This window comes from Dendrobates tinctorius, unplaced genomic scaffold (assembly GCF_039654945.1).
Source record: "Dendrobates tinctorius isolate UK_male_01 unplaced genomic scaffold, ASM3965494v1 ptg000602l, whole genome shotgun sequence".
NCBI classification, from domain to species: Eukaryota; Metazoa; Chordata; class Amphibia; order Anura; family Dendrobatidae; genus Dendrobates; species Dendrobates tinctorius.
This window is the reverse complement of record NW_027362257.1, coordinates 235,851-256,744: the sequence shown is the minus strand read 5'-3', so window position 1 is coordinate 256,744 and position 20,894 is coordinate 235,851. Positions and strand designations below refer to the sequence as shown.

General features: G+C 46.0%; 1 protein-coding gene across 1 annotated transcript in view; it reads left to right on the top strand.

Moving 5' to 3' along the window:
• Positions 1 to 6,934, top strand: part of LOC141078811 (uncharacterized) — a 190,436-nt gene extending 183,502 nt beyond the window's left edge. Inside the window, exon 7 of the mRNA XM_073565225.1 lies at positions 5,072 to 6,934. Coding sequence (XP_073421326.1) covers positions 5,072 to 6,621 — 1,550 coding nt within the window. The 3' untranslated portion in view covers positions 6,622 to 6,934. The remainder of the gene's footprint in view (positions 1 to 5,071) is intronic.
• Positions 6,935 to 20,894: the final 13,960 nt, after the last annotated feature.

Here is a 20,894-nt window from a genome sequence, read left to right as displayed (position 1 = left end):
TCAGAAGCGGTGTACAGAGAGAAGCTGCCATTAAATCCCCCCATATTCTTCAGAAGCGGTGTACAGAGAGAAGCGGAGAAGCTGCCATTAAATCCCCCCATATTCTTCAGAAGCGGTGTACAGAGAGAAGAGGAGGAGCTGCCATTAAATCCCCCCGTATTCTTCAGAAGCGGTGTACAGAGAGAAGCGGAGAAGCTGCCATTAAATCCTCCCTTATTCTTCAGAAGCGGTGTACAGAGAGAAGCGGAGGAGCTGCCATTAAATCCCCCCATATTCTTCAGGAGCGGTGTACAGAGAGAAGAGGAGGCGCTGCCATTAAATCCCCCCATATTCTTCAGAAGCGGTGTACAGAAAGAAGAGGAGGAGCTGCCATTAAATCCCCCCTTATTCTTCAGAAGCGGTGTACAGAGAGAAGCGGAGGAGCTGCCATTAAATCCCCCCATATTCTTCAGGAGCGGTGTACAGAGAAGAGGAGAAGCTTCCATTAAATCCCCCCATATTTTTCAGAAGCGGTGTACAGAGAGAAGAGGAGGAGCTGCCATTAAATCCTCCCTTATTCTTCAGAAGCGGTGTACAGAGAGAAGCGGAGGAGCTAACATTAAATCCCCCCATATTCTTCAGGAGCGGTGTACAGAGAGAAGAGGAGGCGCTGCCATTAAATCCCCCCATATTCTTCAGAAGCGGTGTACAGAAAGAAGAGGAGGAGCTGCCATTAAATCCCCCCTTATTCTTCAGAAGCGGTGTACAGAGAGAAGCGGAGGAGCTGCCATTAAATCCCCCCATATTCTTCAGGAGCGGTGTACAGAGAAGAGGAGGCGCTGCCATTAAATCCCCCCAGTGGTGTACAGAGAAAAGAGGAGGCGCTGCCATTAAATCTCCCCATATTCTTCAGAAGCGGTGCACAGAGAGAAGCGGCGAAGCTGCCATTAACTCCCCCCGTATTCTTCAGAAGCGGTGTACAGCGAGAAGCGGAGGAGCTGCCATTAAATCCCCCCATATTCTTCAGGAGCGGTGTACAGAGAGAAGAGGAGGCGCTGCCATTAAATCCCCCCGTATTCTTCTGAAGTGTATAGAGAGAAGTGGAGGACCTGCCATAAAATCCCCCCATATTCTTCAGAAGCGGTGTGCAGAGAGAAGAGGAGGAGCTGCCATTAAATCCCCCCGTATTCTTCAGAAACGGTGTATGGAGCAAAGAGGAGGAGCTGCCATTAAATCCCCCCCGTATTCTTCAGAAGCAGTGTACAGAGAGAAGCGGAGGAGCTGCCATTAAATCCCCCCATATTCTTCAGGAGCGGTGTACAGAGAGAAGAGGAGGCGCTGCCATTAAATCCCCCCATATTCTTCAGAAGCGGTGTACAGAGAGAAGAGGAGGCGCTGCCATTAAATCTCCCCATATTCTTCAGAAGCGGTGCACAGAGAGAAGCGGCGAAGCTGCCATTAAATCCCCCCATATTCTTCAGGAGCGGTGTACAGAGAGGAGGAGCTTCCATTAAATCCCCCCTTATTCTTCAGAGGCGGTGTACAGAGAGAAGAGGAGGAGCTGCCATTAAATCCCCCCGTATTCTTCTGAAGTGTATAGAGAGAAGCGGAGGAGCTGCCTTAAAATCCCCCCATATTCTTCAGAAGCGGTGTACAGAGAGAAGAGGAGGAGCTGCCATTAAATCCTCCCTTATTCTTCAGAAACTGTGAATGGAGCAAAGAGGAGGAGCTGTCATTAAATCCCCCCATATTCTTCAGAAGTGGTGTACAGAGAGAAGAGGAAGAGCTTCCATTAAATACCCCCGTATTCTTCAAAAGCGGTGTACAGAGAGAAGCGGAAGAGCTGCCATTAAATCCCCCCCCCCCGTATTCTTCAGAAGCAGTGTACAGAGAGAAGAGGAGGCGCTGCCATTAAATCCCCCTGTATTCTGCAGCAGCACTGTACAGAGAGAAGAGGAGGAGCTGCCATTAAATCCCCCCATATTCTTCTGAAGCGGTGTACAGAGAGAAGAGGAGGAGCTGCAACTAAATCCCCCCGTATTCTTCTGAAGCGGTGTACAGAGAGAAGAGGAGGAGCTGCCATTAAATCCCCCCGTATTCAGAAGCAGTGTACAAAGAGAAAAGGAGGAGCTGCCATTAAATCCCCCCCCCGTATTCTTCAGAAGCAGTGTACAGAGAGAAGAGGAGGCGCTGCCATTAAATCCCCCTGTATTCTGCATCAGCACTGTACAGAGAGAACAGGAGGAGCTGCCACTAAATCCCCCCGTATTCTTCTGAAGCGGTGTACAGAGAGAAGAGGAGGAGCTGCCATTAAATCCCCCCGTATTCTTCTGAAGCGGTGTACAGAGAGAAGAGGAGAAGCTGCCATTAAATCCCCCCGTATTCTTCTGAAGCGGTGTACAGAGAGAAGAGGAGGAGCTGCCATTAAATCCCCCCGTATTCTTCTGAAGCGGTGTACAGAGAGAAGAGGAGGAGCTTCCATTAAATCCCCCCCGTATTCTTCAGAAGCAGTGCACAGAGAGAAGAGGAGGAACTACCAATAAATCCCCCCGTATTCTTCAGAAGTGGTGCACAGAGATGAGAGGAGGAACTACAAATAAATCCCCCCGTATTCTTCAGAAGCGGTTTACAGAGGGAAGAGGAGGAGCTGCCATTAAATCCCCCCGTATTCTTCAGAAGTGGTGTACAGAGAGAAGAGGAGGCACTGCCATTAAATCCCCCCCGTATTCTTCAGAAGTGGTGTACAGAGAGAAGAGGAGGAGGGTCTAGAACTAAACCCTGTGGATCCCCTGACATTAAGAGGATGGGGTTAGGACTGAACACTGAGGATCCCCAACAGTAAGAGGACAGGGCCTAGCACTGAGCCCTAAGGAACCCTGACAGTAAGAAGAGGAGACCTGGATCTGAGTCCTGAGGAATCCCAACAGTAAGAGGAGAGGACCTAGACCTGAATACTGAGGAATCTGACAGTAAGAGGAAGGGGACCTTGGACTGAACTGTGAAGAACCCTGACAGGATGAGGAGGGGGTTAGGATTGAACAATAAGGAACCCCAACAGTAAGAGGAAGAAGAGCCGGCAGATGATACAGTGATGGAGTGGTCTGAGAGGTAGGAGGAGAACCACGATAGAACGATGTCCCTGAGCTCAGTAGAGCGGAGCCTAATAAGGAGGAGCTTGTGATCCCTGGTGTCATGTGCTGCAGAGAGGTCCAGGAGAACTGGAAGGGAGCAGGGACCATTCGATTTAGCTGTTAGTAGACCTTTAGAGATCTTAGTAAGAGCATAAATATTGTTTAAAATAATTTTTTTTAAAAACCGCATTCATCTCACACTGTCTCTGATTCCAGCTCTCACTGCAGGACTGTGACTGACACAGCCACACGAGATGTACTTGGCTTTGTGTAAGAGCCGTATCCTTCCTGGAATGGGCTTGTGTGTCAGTTGTAGGAAGGGTCCTAATAATGAGAGCGGAGAACAGAGGCCATGGTTATTTTCTACATCTAATATATGATGCAGGATCTCCTGACTTCTCCGCACTGAAGGAGACACCTCTTCCCTCTGATGTCCGTGGAATATGAAGCATTCAGAGCTCCACTGTCCTATACTCTACACATAATGGCTCTTTTGGGGCTGGTCTTTTGGTAGTCACCTTTAGGACGGATGTCTGGCTTTGCTTCATTTTCTTAAAAAAAGCCCTCTAGTCTGATCTCTGGCCAGGAAGCCATGATGTCCTGCTTTCTCCTGGGTGTGAAGCTCTGTGATCGGCTGCAGTGGTCAGGAGCAGGACATTCTAATAATGTGTGGCCTTAGTTGGGCAGGCATTAGGCTTTCCAAACCATGGGGCGGCCATGAATTCAGCCTCAGATTTCTGTTCTATCTCATCTCACAATATCTTTGTAAATGATTAGATCATTGATAATATTAAATCGTGGTGTCTTTCCAATGTTCATCCCCAGACTGATGTGGCATTGAGCATGGAGAAACGTAACTGAACACTGGGCAGTACAGTTACTGTATGATTCATGGGCCCTATTGTAATTAATGGGACCTGTACTTCTCGGTGTGCCGGGTCATCTCTGTTCTGCTCTTAGGTCAGATGGGGGTGTCATAGCTCGATTTGAGGATTTGATCCGTTGAACATTCGATTTGTTGATTTATGAAAATGCTGCCCCGTTGGTGTAGAGAATCTGTGTAGGCAGAGGACAGGTAGGATTTAGTGGAGGTTTATGTAAGTAATGCAATTACTCACTGCCGACACAAATCCATCTCAGAGTCTATACAAAACTTTATAGCACTGGATTCACACAGGACGTTTTTGTTTCTCGTTTCTTGGCCAGATTCAGTAGTGAATTATAAACCGATATAAATATAACAGGTGTCATTGTCATGATCCAGACCGGGTTTTTCCTGTCTCTCCTTTTCCCGGTCTGGTCATTCAGGGGTTAACTTTTCTCTGCCTTGTTCTCTGGTGTCTGGTCGGCTATTTCTTTACACTGCTTCCTGCAGGCAGTGTCAGTTATATTTCCTGCTTATAGCTTGTGTAGCTGACTCTGGAGAACCCCTGGTTTGTCCTGCTGCACTTAGCTGACATTGCTTGTGTCTGTGTTCTCCATCCATGTCCGTCCCATCTCTGTGTCCTTGTGTGTTTGGATTCCCCGGTACCCGACTCTGCTTTGTCTCTGACCTGTTCCTGTCTTTTGCTTCTGGTATTTCTGCTTCTGACCGCTACTGACCTTTTAGCGTTCCTCTGACTCTGTGTTTGGTATTTCCCTTGGTACTGTGCTACTGTCTGGTATGGACCTGACTTGTTTGACTATTCTGCCGCCACCTGGTGTTAGCCTCACTGCAGTGCTGCTGGTCTGCTCTGAGCAGTATTTCAGTGTTCTCTCCACTCTGCTGCCATCTTGTGGAGTTTGCATTTACCTTTCAGAGCTGCAGCGTGACAGTCAAGCTCTTTTTTCATGTTTAATCCACTTTGCCTTTGGCACGCAGAAGTCCTGAGTAAATCCAGACTAATAGAGGTATTATAAATATATGGGCTTTTGTGGTTTGACAGGATTGAAAAATGGATTGTATTTTTTTTTTCTAATAGAAAATCTGAACAAGAACTGTAAAGGAAACGTCATGATTTTGCTAAATAATAAAGCGGAAGATAAAGATATTGTGCATCCCTCGTCAGAAGAAAACCTCGTCACCCTCAATGTACGTCCAGGACACATTGCAGATAGGTCATATAATCCAGAGGAGCTGTCTCCTGACCACGCACCGACTGTCACCACATGTACAGCTCTGAACGACAGAACAAGATTTCAATGTGGGGAATGTGGAAAGCAGTTTTCAAAAAACTCAGATCTTTATACGCACAGAAGAAGTCACACAGGAGAGAAGCCGTATTCATGTTCAGAATGTGGGAAATGTTTTACAGATAAATCACACCTTATCACACATGAGAGAAGCCACATTGGAGAGAAGCCGTATTCATGTTCAAAATGTGAAACACGGTTTACACATAAATCACATCTAGTCGCACATGAGAAAAATCACACAGAGAAGCCGTATGTATGTCCAGTATGTGGAAAGTGTATTACAAGATTTAACATATTTGTTCAACATCAGAGAAGTCACACCGTGGAAAAGTTGCATTCATGTTCAGACTGTGGAAAAAGTTTTAAAAAAAATTATCTTCTTGTTGCACATGAAAAAGTTCACACAGGGAGGAAGCCATATTCATGCTCAAAATGTGGGAAAAGTGTCACAAGTAAACAAAATCTTGCTGTACATGAGAGAAGTCACACAGGAGAGAAGCCGTATTCATGTTCTCAATGTGGGAAATGTTTTTACAGTAGACAAGGTCATGCCATACATCAGAAAATTCACACAGGAGAAAAGCCGTTTGCATGTGTAGAATGTGGGAAATCCTTTAGAAATAAATCTATGCTTGTTAGACATGGAAGTGTTCACACGGGTGAGAAACCATATTCATGCTCAGAATGTGGGAAAAGTTTCTCAAATAAAGCAAATCTTGTTGCACATGATAGAAGTCACACAGGAGAGAAGCCATATTCATGTTCAGAATGTGGGAAAAGTTTTTCAAGTAGATTTAATCATGCCATACATCAGAAAATTCACACAGGAGAAAAGCCGTTTGCATGTTTAGAATGTGGGAAATGCTTTAGAAAGAAATATGTGCTTGTTAGACATGGAAGAGTTCACACGGGTGAGAAGCCATATTCATGCTCAGAATGTGGAAAAAGTTTCTCAAATAAAGCAGATCTTGTTGCACATGATAGAAGTCACAAAGGAGAGAAGCCGTATTCATGTTCAAAATGTGGGAAAAGTTTTGCAAGTAAATCATATCTTACCACACATGAGAGAAGTCACACAGGAGAGAAGCCGTATTCATGCTTAGAATGTGGAAAAAGTTTCATATGTAAATCAAATTATGTCATACATCAGAGATATCACACAGGAGAAAAACCGTTTGCATGTTTAGAATGTGGAAAATGTTTTGTTAAAAAATCATATCTTACCACACATCAGAGAAGTCACACAGGAGAGAAGCCGTATTCATGTTCAGAATGTGGGAAATGTTTTACAGTTAAATGTAAACTTGGTAAACATGAGAGAAATCACACGAGATAACAGTCATATTCATGTTCAGAATGTAATGTTTTATGCTGATATCAGATCTTGTTAAACTCGAGTGGCTCAATGGTTGGCTCAGTGATTAGCATTGTAGCCTTGCCATGCTGGAGTACTGTGATTTATAACCATAAAATGACATGTGCCAGAGGTTTCTTGGGTTTCTTCCCACACGCCAAAGACATTCTGATATTGAATTTAGATTGTGAGCCCCAATGGGGACAGCAATGATGTTTGTACAGAGCTGCAGAATGTGATGGTGCAATATAAGTGAGTAAAGGTAAATAAAAATACGTCATAAAGGAGAGAAGAAGCATTCATGTTCTGAATGGGGGAGACGCTTTACAAGTATATCAGGGCAGACATGAGAGAATTACCATAGAAGAGAAGAGCTCTCTATATTCCCCTCCTGTAAGAAAAGGTTTCTCACTAAAGACAAAATGAGCAGAATGGAGAGAAGCCATGACCATGGTTTTGCAAGTGTTGTACAAAGAACTATGCTTCTCTTGTCAGAACCCATTCATCCGAAGATGGTGGGATGCGACTTTAATTTAGTTTTTGGCATCTGAGAAGACAGGAGGCAAAGGCAAATGACACCGTTCTATTGATAGTGGACAAGGTAAGTTTATGGGGCCATCTATCGACCCATCCTCACAAACTATCCACGACCCAGCTCTTGTGCTCCAGAAAAGGCTTATTTCACCAAACTTCATATCCTAATCTACACTCTCCATAGATCAGTGTTATGACTATTGTTCACCATTCCACAAGCCTACCGTTACTTGGGGAACAGTTTTCTCAGGAACCTGATTGCATCTGCCATCTCCCAGCAGGGGCGGACAGAGACAACTTGGGGCCCCTGTGCAAAAAATGTCTGGGTCCCTCTCCTTTTATGGCAACCAAGCTACATATATTTGTTTGTGTTTCAGTCTGTGGGTGGTGTGAATATTGTCCTATCGACTTGTTCACATTTGTGCATGTCACATGTGTTTTTAATCCAGTTTTTTTCGTGCTTATGCATGATTTGAGAGACCCCACCCCTCTCTTGTGTGACATGCACAAAAGGAGCTGTTTCACGCCACGAGCCCATACTGGTAAGCGCCTGTCTTAATCCTGCTCATTTAGACACTGTTCACATGTTCAGGTTTTAAATATATTAGATAGGGACTGCTTCAATAGGGATTACCTTGACGAGGTGGAGCAGCTTGGCATACATTTTTTTGCAAAAAAAGTATCGACTAAATACCCTGTATTTGTTATCTAATTAGCACTTGCTGACTACTATATGTCTTACTGCAAGGTATTTTTGCACATTTTTCATTCTGTGCTTTGTGTTTCAGTCCGTGGATGGTGTGAATATTGTCCTACCGACTTGTTCACATTTGTGCATGTCACATGTGTTTTTAATATATATATATATATATATATATATATATATATATACACTCACTGGCCACTTTATTAGGTACACCTGTCCAACTGTGTGTTAAGACTTAATTTCTAATCAGCCAATCACATGGCGGCAACTCAGTGCATTTAGGCATGTAGACATGGTCAAGACAATCTCCTGCAGTTCAAACCGAGCATCAGTATGGGGAAGAAAGGTGATTAGAGTGCCTTTGAACGTGGCATGATTGTTGGTGCCAGAAGGGCTGGTCTGAGTATTTCAGAAACTGCTGATCTACTGGGATTTTCACGCACAACCATCTCTAGGGTTTACAGAGAATGGTCCGAAAAAGAAAAAAAATCCAGTGAGCGGCAGTTCTGTGGCCGGAAATGCCTTGTTGATGCCAGAGGTCAGAGGAGAATGGGCATACTGGTTCGAGCTGATAGAAAGGCAACAGTGACTCAAATTGCCACCCGTTACAACCAAGGTAGGCAGAAGAGCATCTCTGAACGCACAGTGCGTCGAACTTTGAGGCAGATGGGCTACAGCAGCAGAAGACCACACCGGGTACCACTCCTCTCAGCTAAGAACAGGAAACTGAGGCTACAATTTGCACAAACTCATCGAAATTGGACAGTAGAAGATTGGAAAAACGTTGCCTGGTCTGATGAGTCTCGATTTCTGCTGCGACATTCGGATGGTAGGGTCAGAATTTGGCGTAAACAACATGAAAGCATGGATCCATCCTGCCTTGTATCAACGGTTCAGGCTGGTGGTGGTGGTGTCATGGTGTGGGGAATTTTTTCTTGGCACTCTTTGGGCCCCTTGGTACCAATTGAGCATCGTTGCAACGCCACAGCCTACCTGAGTATTGTTGCTGACCATGTCCATCCCTTTATGACCACAATGTACCCAACATCTGATGGCTACTTTCAGCAGGATAATGCGCCATGTCATAAAGCTCGAATCATCTCAGATTGGTTTCTTGAACATGACAATGAGTTCACTGTACTCAAATGGCCTCCTCAGTCACCAGATCTCAATCCAATAGAGCATCTTTGGGATGTGGTGGAACGGGAGATTCGCATCAGGGATGTGCAGCCGACAAATCTGCGCCAACTGTGTGATGCCATCATGTCAATATGGTCCAAAATCTCTGAGGAATGCTTCCAGCACCTTGTTGAATCTCTGCCACGAAGAATTGAGGCAGTTCTGAAGGCAAAAGGGGGTCCAACCCCTTACTAGCATGGTGTACCTAATAAAGTGGCCAGTGAGTGTATATATATATATATATATATATATATATATATATATGTGTGTGTACTAGCTGAAGAGCCGGGCATAGTAACTTACTGTGGTTAGTTATAATAAATTATAATTATCCTCCATCCCATAGTCCCGTGCCCATATACCCATCATACATATCCACCATCCCATAGGCCCGTGCCCATATACCCATCATACATATTCTCCATCCCATAATCGAGTGCCCATATACCCATCACACATCCTGCATCCCATAGTCCCATGCCCATATACCCATCACACATCCTCCATCCCATAGTCCCATGCCCATATACCCATCATACATAGAATCATAGAATCGTAGAGTTGGAAGGGACCTCCTGGGCCATCTGGTCCAACCCCCTGCTCAAAGCAGGATTCGCTAAATCATCCCAGTTAGATGTCTGTCCAGCCTCTGTTTGAAGACTTCCATTGAAGGAGAACTCACCACTTCTCGTGGCAGCCTGTTCCACTCATTGATCACTCTAACTGTCAAAAAGTTTTTTCTAATATCTAATCTGTGTCTCCTCCCATTCAGCTTCATCCCATTGCTTCTAGTCTTTCCTTGTGCAAATGAGAATAAAGTTGATCCTTCTACAATGTGACAGCCCTTTAGATATTTGTAGACAGCTATTAAGTCTCCTCTCAGTCTTCTCTTTTGCAAACTAAACATTCCCAAATCCTGCAACCTTTCCTCATAAGACAGGGTTTGCAGACCGGTCACCATTCTGGTCGCTCTTTTCTGAACTTGCTCCAGTTTGTTGATGTCTTTTTTAAAATGTGGTGCCCAAAATTGGACACAATATTCCAGATGAGGTCTGACCAAAGAGGAGTAGAGGGAAATAATTACTTCACGTGATCTAGACTGTATGCTTCTGTTAATACATCCTAGAATTGCATTTGCCTTTTTTGCTGCTGCATCACACTGTTGACTCATATTCAGTCTGTGATCTATTAGTATACCCAAGTCTTTTTCACATGTGCTGTCACTTAGCCCTATTCCTCCCATTCTATATATGCTTTTTTCATTTTTATTGCCCAGATGTAGTACTTTGCATTTCTCCCTGTTAAAAACCATTCTGTTAGTTGCTGCCCACTTCTCCAGTTTATTTAAATCTTTTTGAATCCTCTCTCTCTCTTCTCTAGTATTAGCTATCCCTCCTAGCTTTGTGTCATCAGCAAATTTAATCAGTTTACCCTCAATTCCTTCATCTAAATCGTTGATAAAGATGTTGAACAATACAGGGCCCAGGACAGAGCCCTGTGGTACCCCACTTGAGACATTCTTCCAACTGGATGTGCAGCCATTTACGACCACTCTTTGGGTCCGATCACTAAGCCAGTTATGAATCCACCTAACAGTTGCCTTGTCCATTCCATACTTAGTCATTTTTTCAATAAGGATTGTATGAGAGACTTTGTCAAATGCTTTGCTGAAGTCAAGATATACTATATCTACAGCATTTCCTTGATCCACCCAATCAGTAATACCATCATAGAAGGAAATTAAATTAGTCTGACATGACTTATTAGTTACAAACCCATGCTGACTCTGTTTAATCACTTCATTCTTATCCAGGTATTGACATACATGTTGTTTAATAATTTGTTCAAAGATCTTTCCTGGTATAGAAGTCAGACTCACCGGCCTATAGTTGCCTGGGTCCACCTTCTTCCCCTTTTTGAAGATAGGAACAACATTTGCTCTTCTCCAGTCTTCTGGCACTTCTCCTGTTCTCCAAGAATTTTCAAAGATTATGGAGAGGGGTTCAAAAATTTCTTCTGCTATCTCCTTCAGTACTCTGGGGTGTAATTCATCTGGACCTGGAGACTTGAATTCATTTAGGTTAGCTAAGTGTTTCCTCACTATCTTTCTGTTTATAGATATCCTGGATTCTTCTATTCCCTTAATAGGACAGTGAATAACAGTTGATGTTATATTTCCTTTCTGAGAGAAAACAGATGCAAAATAGGAATTTAAAAGTTCAGCCTTCTCAACATCCTGTCTTACCATTTCATCATTTTCATCCTGTAAAAATCCTATAGCATCTTTGACTTTTCTTTTACTTTTGACATATCCCCAAAATCCTTTATTATTGCTTTTGACATCTCTTGCAAGCCTCAATTCATTTTCAGCTTTAGATAATCTGATTTGTGCCCTGCAGGTTCTGCAGACAGCATTATATTCTTCTTTAGATATGCCTCCTTCTTTCCATTTTATAAACATTTTTTGCTTCCTTTTTAGCATGTGCTTAAGTTCTGTGTTCATCCATCCTGGTTTCCTTAAATGCTTCCTATTCTTCCCTCTTTTCGGAATTGTTAACAACTGTGCTTTGAGAATTTCATTTTTCAAGATTTCCCATCCTTCCTGGACATTTTTGTCTTTAAGGATATCCAGCCATTGGATCCCTCCAATTCTCTTTCTGAATCCCATCCCATAGTCGAGTGCCCATATACCCATCATTCATATCCACCATCCCATAGGCCCGTGCCCATATACCGGTCATACATATCCTCCATCCCATAGTCCCGTGCCCATATACCCGTCATACATATCCTCCATCCCATAGTCCCGTGCCCATATACCCATCACACATATCCACCATCCCATAGGCCCGTGCCCATATACCGGTCATACATATCCTCCATCCCATAGTCCCGTGCCCATATACCCGTCATACATATCCTCCATCCCATAGTCCCGTGCCCATATACCCATCATACATATCCACCATCCCATAGGCCCGTGCCCATATACCCATCATACATATCCTCCATCCCATAATCGAGTGCCCATATACCCATCACACATCCTGCATCCCATAGTCCCATGCCCATATACCCATCACACATCCTCCATCCCATAGTCCCATGCCCATATACCCATCATACATATTCGCCATCCCATAGTCGAGTGCCCATATACCCATCATTCATATCCACCATCCCATAGTCCCGTGCCCATATACCCGTCATACATATCCTCCATCCCATAGTCCCGTGCCCATATACCCATCATTCATATCCTCCATCCCATAGTCCCGTGCCCATATACCCGTCATACATATCCTCCATCCCATAGTCCCGTGCCCATATACCCGTCATACATATCCACAATCCCATAGTCCAGTGCCCATATACCCATCACACATCCTCCATTCCATAGTCCAGTGCCCATATACCCATCACAAATCCTCCATCCCATAGTCCCGCTCCCATATACCCATCATACATATCCGCCATCCCATAGTCCCGTGCCCATATACCCGTCATACATATCCTCCATCCCATAGTCAACCATTATGACATCATAATGAGCGGGGCAGGGCTTGCAACCTATGATGACATCAGCGTCACCATGGCAACCATTGTGACATGATAATGAGGGGCGGGGCTTAATACGCACACACTGTTTCCCCAGTATGCAAATAGGGGCATTATGACATCACAATGAGGGGCGGGGCTTGACACGCACACACTTTTTCCCCAGTATGTAGATGGGGGCAAATTTGTTTGATGAATTGGAACGCGCGGGGTTAAAATTTCGCCTCACAACATAGCTTAGGACGCTCTCGGGGTCCAGACGTGCGACTGCCAAATTTTGCGACTGTAGCTGCGACGGTGCGGATGCCTATCCCGGACATACACACACCCACACACACACACACACACACACACACACACACATACTGTACACACATACATACACACTTTGAGCTTTATATATTATATATATACAGGGGTTGGACAAAATAATGGAAACATCTGGAAACATCAACAAAAGTTTAATATGGTGTAGATCCACCTTTTGCGGCGATTACAGCCTCAGTTCTCCGAGGTATGGATTCATACAAGGTGTGAATTGTTTCCAAAGGAATTGTAGCCCATTCTTCAGGTAAAACACCCTCCAGTTCTTTGAGCGACGATGGCGGCGGAAATCGACGTCTAACTTGAATCTCTAAAATCGACCATAAATGCTCAATAATATTGAGGTCTGGGGATTGTGGGGGCCAGATGAGATGCTCAACTTCATTACAATGCTCCTCGTGCCATGCTTTACCGATTCTAGCTGTATGAATTGGTGCATTATCATCCTGAAAGATGGCGTTCCCCTCCGGGAACAGTGCTTGATCCATAGGATGCACTTGGTCGCCCAAAATGCCTAAATAATCGCGGCTGTTAATTCTTCCATGAAGGGATATCATTGGCCCGGCGGATCTCCACGAAATAGCACCCCAGATCATCACAGAACCTCCGCCATGTTTTACGGTTGGGAGAAGGCAGTCTGGATGGAATGCTTCTTTCGGCTGTCTCCAAGCGTACACTCGGCCGGAGGTCGGAAATAGGGTAAACGATGATTCGTCTGAGAATATCACTTGTTTCCACTGCTCGAGGGACCAATTCTGGAGGTTTCTACACCACTCTAAACGCTTGGAAACATTTGTCATTGAGAGCAGCGGTTTTCAAATTGCAGCTCTTCCGTGGAATCTAGATTTGTGCAGCTCCCGATGAACAGTTTTCCTGGAAACTGGGTTCTGTAGGTGTTCATTGAGCTCAGCAGTGATTTTTGGAGCCGTGGTCTTGCGATTCTCTCTCACAATTCGCTTTAGAGTCTGACGGTCTCTCTCAGTCAACTTCGACTTTCGGTCGGACCTGTGCTTTGCTGCGGACATTTTTCCTTCTCTTTCAAACGCAGTCATTACTTTGGTAACAGCACCTCTTGGCACGCCAAGCATTCGGGCACTTTCTGTTACACTAGCGCCTGCCATACGAGCACCAACAATTTGGCCTCTTTGAAAATCCAAGAGGTCTGCCATTGGTATCAGGTTCTCATCAATGTTCTTACAAACCTGCAAAACAAACAGTTAATTTACAGACACATATCACAAATAATAAAGTACAAAACATTACCATATGTCACGGTTTGCATGTTTATAACCTGTTCGAAGATTATGATGCCAAAACGTTAGGTGTTTCCATTATTTTGTCCAACCCCTGTATATATATATATATATTTACAGTCTCGTCTCATTATATATATTGACGGCCCTTATTGCATAGTGCCTTCTCTTTATGTATAGCGCTGTTCCTTATTTCATAGTTCCCTCTTGTTATGTACAGCACCGTCCCTTATTGGATTCTTGTTATTTTTGTCATTTATTGCTCCCTGTTCTTTACTACATATCGTCCTCTCATGTTAGATGTATAATGAAACCACTGCTGATGGAGCCTGGGAAAGCTTCTTTTGTGATTGATGCGGCTGACGGACTGGTCTTCTGGTCAGATGCTGCTCCATCAGCTGTCATTTTACATTTAACAAAAGAGGACTCTATGGAATAAAGTGAGGATACTGTATCTGTGTGAAGTGTCAATGTGCTGCCCGAATATTTTTTTCTTGGACAGCACACAGACCCATTGAGTATTCCATATTCTGATCTTCGAAATTGGACCAGAAAAGGACATGCCCTGAGTCTCACAGATCTCATTCTCAGATACGTGATTTTCATGGATATGTGAATGCATTTGTGACGCTCTGAGTCCATGTACTATGCAATATAAAAGTCTGACAGCACCCGGACATCTCACACGACTGTGAGAGTGTGGCCTAATGGAAGCAGTTTCACAAATAACAGAGTTACTGCAAGATTCACAGTATAAATAATAATTACATCCAGGCACTTACCGCTGACGTCTCGTCTGATCAGAGATATTTTCTGCTGTCTCTTCTCCATCTGGTCAGACCTTCATGTCGACATCCCCAGCCACAACTCGTCACAATGATCACCGCAGCCCTGAAAATAACAAGGTCACATGTATACATTTGTCTCCCCCTGACTAGACATATATACCCCTCCGATAATATATATTAGCCACACACCAATCAGCATATAAAGTGATCAGCCAGCACTGTGCCCCCATTGACTATAGTCTCCGGCACCCAATAAATATAGATTGATCAGTCGCTCTGACGCTCCCCAATTCATTTGAGGACTATGTGCAGACTCTGCATTTTTGCTGCTTTTTCTCTCACAGACTTAAGGAAAATATTCAGCGTTTTACAGTAAAAGCGAAGTCAATGAGATCCCGGAATCTCATGCACACGTTGCTTATTTTTCCTTGCAAATTTACAGCAGATTAAAATCTGCATAACGTCAATTCTTGGAGCGTATTTCACCCTGTAAGGAGATGGCCAGTACTGAAGACTATAGGACGAATGGACTTAAAGCGAAGCCCTCAGCTCTAAGGAAAGCAGACTTTTCTCAGCACGGAGTATCGGTTGCGTCGATATTGTTGGATTTTATTAGTGATTTTCTTGCTCCTCAGTTCATCCTCAGGAATCAATGTTTCCATGCAGTGACAGCAAGCAGAGGAAGAGGAGCAGGCTGGATCTTATGTATACTGAAGGCCAGACAGTAGACTGCTAGGGTTAATGTTAATGTAAAGACACAGGGGTTGAATCAGGCAGTGCGTGGTGGAAGTGCCGGAAAGATGGCCGCCAAAAGTAGAAGAAGCGCTTCTCGTTCAGAAAGAGAAGCGCCTGAAGTGTGGGCGGAGTCGTGCCGGTGGGCGGAGCCATCAGAACATGCAGCCTAGTCCGCCCAGAAGCCGGGGACTAAATTTACAGCGCCGGCCAGGCGCGAGCTGAGGGAGTCCTAAAGCGGTGAAAAAGAATTCCGCCGGATGCAGGGATACCCCTCTCCCCTAGGGACCACCTTACCGACAATGTGCATGCAATGTGACTTCGAGGGGAGTGGATCCAAACTGGGATGGATGATCTATGGAGATTTAGAGATCGGTTGTCGGCTGTGCGGGATCCCCTGCTGCTGTTGAGGGATCTGTCATCTGGATTTAACAAATTTTCTTAAGGATTGTTCATTCTGGATACATGGACGTCGGTTGTGATATTTGTCATTTGGCGGAGCCTGGACTGTGACTACAGACTATAATGGCAGGAGATATGAAATCTGTGGGACAACCAAGAGTTGGGAGACAGTATCTCCTGATTCCTGGACAGTGGGACTATCTGCCTTGGGAAATGGATCTTGTGTATTGAGGATATTGTATTTTAGCCATCTACCTGGATTTGTTGTTCAACCATGGATGTATGGAGTAAAAAATAGTTGCATTGTTAACCTGCCTAGGGGATTTTTAGAACCCATCATCTCAGATCCTCACACACCCATTCTAATCAGTAGGGAAAATATGCAACAAAAACGCATGTAAAACATGGTAAAAACGGATTTTCTGCAGCGTTTTTCCTGCCAACACAACAGAATTTACAGCAGAATTTTACTGCCACAAATCCTGAGCGTCTGCACATAGACTTAGTCAATGTCCTGTGTCCAATCCCCCCCACACAGATTCTTTATAAGTCCCTGATAAAGTCATAATTAATTAGGGGTTGAAGAGGATGTTATCGGGGTCATATAATGAATCAGGGAGGTGGGAGAGAATGCTATCACGTAAAAATAAACCTGGGCCCTTGCCTGCATGTTGGTCAGATATATGGGCCCTTGTAACATTTTAGATCCTATAAAGACATTTTCACCCCATATAATGATGTTCCTTATCCTATGCCCCTTCCAGGCATAATGCCCTCCATCCTATGCCCCTTTCCAGTAATAATGTCCACCATCCTGAGCCCCTTCCATGGATAATGCTTACCAACAAGGCCTTCTTTTTGGTTAGGCATCTCCCATTCTAGTTTCCTTCCTTGGATAGAATGTGCCCCTTCCTGGTATAATGTTTCTCATCCTGGTCCCATTCCTTGGATAATGTGCCCCATTCTGGTCCCCTTCCTGGTATAATGTTTCCCACCCTGGTCCCCTTCCTGGTGTTCACTGGAGCCTTTAGTGGTGAGGTCAGACTTGTGTAGCAGGTAGGTGCCAGGTCCCACTCCAGGGTGGCATCCGGCAGTAGCTGCTGACCCCAAAGGGAAGAGACGTTACTTCAGATTCACAATAGGGCAGGACGGCCGCTTGGGACAAGTTCAGACTGTGCTGACAGGACGGCTACTGGGGCAGGTTCTGGCTGTGCATACAGGATGGCCACAGCGACAACTTCAGAGTGCTGGACTGCATATTCAGCCTCCAGGGTGGCAGACAGGTACCACCAATGTGGCTACAGAGCACCGTTACCCGGATGCGGTTTCAGGATACGGACACAGCTGAAGCGATCACAGGAAATGATCACTAATTATAACGGACTAATGGGACACAGGATGCGGGATACTATATCAGACAAGGGACGGGGGACCTGGCAAAATACAGTCACATACACACCAACACCTTATTGAGGAAAGTGCCTTTTATACAAGATGTCTCCAAGCTATTGGTTGGGAGACACGTTGCATGTGAACACACATTTAACTAAATGCCTCCTAGCTGTTGCTGGGAGCATTTACCTTGTGCGCACTACCCCTTTAAGAACAGTAGAGTGTGCACATGCGCCCTAGGCAGGTCGGCGGGACACAGTGCAGGATGCAAGAGGAGGCAGGAGCACGCCGGGAATCACACCGCAGACGGGGCGGTGAGTAAGCCGGCGTCCCTGCATGGAGGGAGAAGGGGACACCATGCCAGGCATAGTGCTCCATGCCCCTTCCTCTGATAATTTGACTTGTTCTTCTGCAACACAAGAAAAAAAACGATTTTACTTACTTTTCACCTCTCCCACGCCATCCGACGTCCTATTCTGCAGCCGCAGCAGGAGCCACGATCTGGGTTCGGTGTCCCAACCATTGCACATGACGTCACTGCCATATGCCCCAGTCTTGAGCACGCCGAGGTCAGCTGCTGGCTGCAAATTGGTCAACGGCGTTTACTGCAGCGTAGGTAGCTGGCGGATCCCCTGCACTGTAATATATTTCATCTGAATGTGCGTCCGAGGATGCAGATCTAGCGCAAACATTCGCTGGTGTCAGCGGCCTCTCTCCACCTCTGGGCCCGATACAGCTGCACTGGCGATTGCCCTAGGGAAATCCCCGATAAGCGATATTTACTGTCAGGGATACAAATATTTGTCAGGACTTTCTTAATCCCACAAATCCCTGTTATCACAGGCCGATGGGGTCACAAGTACCACCCGCTGTGATCTTTGGAGCAAACAGCTCTCTGCTGCCTCCTATTGTCTGGACAATTACGCGATTGGCCGATGATCAACAGAGAATAGGGATGAGCCAGTACTGAAGTATTCGGACTCGCTATACTTGTACCGAGTATACCCTAAAGGGCCTGTCACACTAAGCGATATTGCTAGCAATATTGCTGTGTGTGATACTTATCTACAACCCGCTCCCCCGCTGGTAATCGCTGATCGCGCGAGAACGTCCAGGACTGTTTCTCGTCGTCAGCTTCCTGCGGCGCTTCCTGTGGAGAGACGAGCGTGGAGCCGGGCGGGAGGACGCAGGATCGCCTAGTGTGACAGGTAAGTAGCGATCCCCATCCCCAGCGATGTCGCTGGTGAGATCTGCCTGTGTGGCAGCTCACTAGCTACCACTTAGCAATGTACCAGCGATCCTGACCGCGTCATATCGCTGGTCGGGTTCGCTGGTACATCACTAAGTGTGACAGTATCTTAATGCTCGGGTATTCGGTAAGAGTAGTGAGTCCAATGATAGTCAATGAAAAATGCGAGTAATTGTCTGCTGAACCCTTCAAAGCAGTCTAGGGGCTGAGGAAAACGCTAAAAAATGTGTAAATGTTAAAAAATGTATGCTGTAAACAAATGTATATAACATGGGGGCACCTGGTCAGGGGCTGCACGAGTGGTTTTACATCACTGCTTCACTAGAATGTACAAACACTATTTGAAGTCCTGTGGTTTTTTGCCGGAAGAGCGGGACTCGTACGCCACTTATGCAGTGCCAGTGATATATAAGAAGTGCCGTAAGAGCGAGTGATAATGGAGGCGATCTTCTGACAGCTAAGCGTGTAAGTGGTGTAAGGAGAGCAATCTGCCCTAAGGGCTGTGTTATGATTAGCGCAGGAAGAAGCCACCCATCATCATCTTCATCACAAGGGATTCACAATTATAAAGCTTGGACTACTGTCCTTGTTGTGCCACTGCCCAATGTGTAGGCATAGACATAGTGTCTTCCAAACATTAGCCCTAGGGGCCGTATCATGGTTGATGAAGGAAGCAAGGCAGGTCTGAAGGGCCTAACAATTATGATAAAGCCAGGACTACTAGCTGTGACGCCTCAGGGAAGGGTAGCGACTGAGATTGGACCCTCTGGGTCGCAGAGCTGAGGCCCCCGAGGGCAAGCGCACCAGGTGGAGCCGACCCCTATACAGGAACCATTAGGGGCAGGCCCGCGGGAGTCAGACCGCGACAACTGGAACCAAGAGGGACAGCTCAAGGGACCGGGGTGTATCTCAGGCAGGGCTGAGTACGGGTCAGAGCACAGCGTACTGGAGCACAGGGCAGTAAGCACTATAGGACCAGGAGTAGGATGGAGAACAGGTAAGGGAACCAGGACACGGAGCGGGACGGAGCACGGGACAGAGGAACCAGGACATGGAGCAGGACGGAGCACGGGACAGAGGAACCAGGACACGGAGCACGGGACAGAGGAATCAGGACACGGAGCACGGGACAGAGGAACCAGGACACGGAGCATGGGACAGAGGAACCAGGACACAGGGCAGGAAGGCAGGACAAACACTGTAAAGTGGCCAGAATTAGTGCAGGCAAGGCACACGATAAACAGGCGTCTCCTACAAGGAGGAGACACCTGATATACCTAGTGCAAGCAGATGATTGGCCGGCATAGCTTAGGAATGGCCGCTGCAGGATTAAGAATCCTGCAGGGCGCGCACCCACGGCCTGAGGCGCATGCGCGGGACCGTGCGAGTGAGAGAAGAATGAAGCGAGAAGGCGACAGGCGGGACTGCGCGAGCGTGGGAGGTGGCACGGCGGGACGCGGCCCGGTAAGTGAAAGCAGTGGTGGACCCTGCCACTGAAGGAGCAACGGCGGTCACAGCCGCCAATATGACAGTACCCCCCTCCTTAAGTCTCCCCCTTCTGAGATTGGCCAAAAATTTTTTTAGAATATGTGGAGCGTTAACATTCTCCCGAGGTTCCCAGGACCTCTCCTCAGAACCAAATCCTTTCCAATCGATAAGGAAGAAGGTTTTTCCCCTCTCTTCATGGCCAAAATGTCCTTTACTTCAAAGGTGCTATCGGCCCCAAGTGGCTGAGGGGACAGAAGTGGTGCAGGGTGAAAACGATTGAGAATGACAGGTTTAAGGAGCGAGACATGGAATGCGTTAGGGACCCGGAGTGAAACCTCAATTTGTATGCCACGGTGTTGATGTGTCCAAGTACCTCAAAGGGACCGATGTACCGGGGGCTCAGCTTGTACGAAGGGACTTTCAGGCCGATATGCTTGGTCGAAAGCCAGACTTTGTCGCCAGGATGGTCTGCGTGTCTTTTTATCCGGGCACTGGCATTTGCGAGAGCCTCTCTGGTCTCCTTCCAGACTTGAGAAAATTCCAAGGAGAGGGCATCTGCTGCGGGAACCCCAGAAGATATGGAGATGGGTAGCGGAACACCAGGGTTCTGGCCTGAGACCACAAACAACGGTGACTTGGTGGTGGATTCA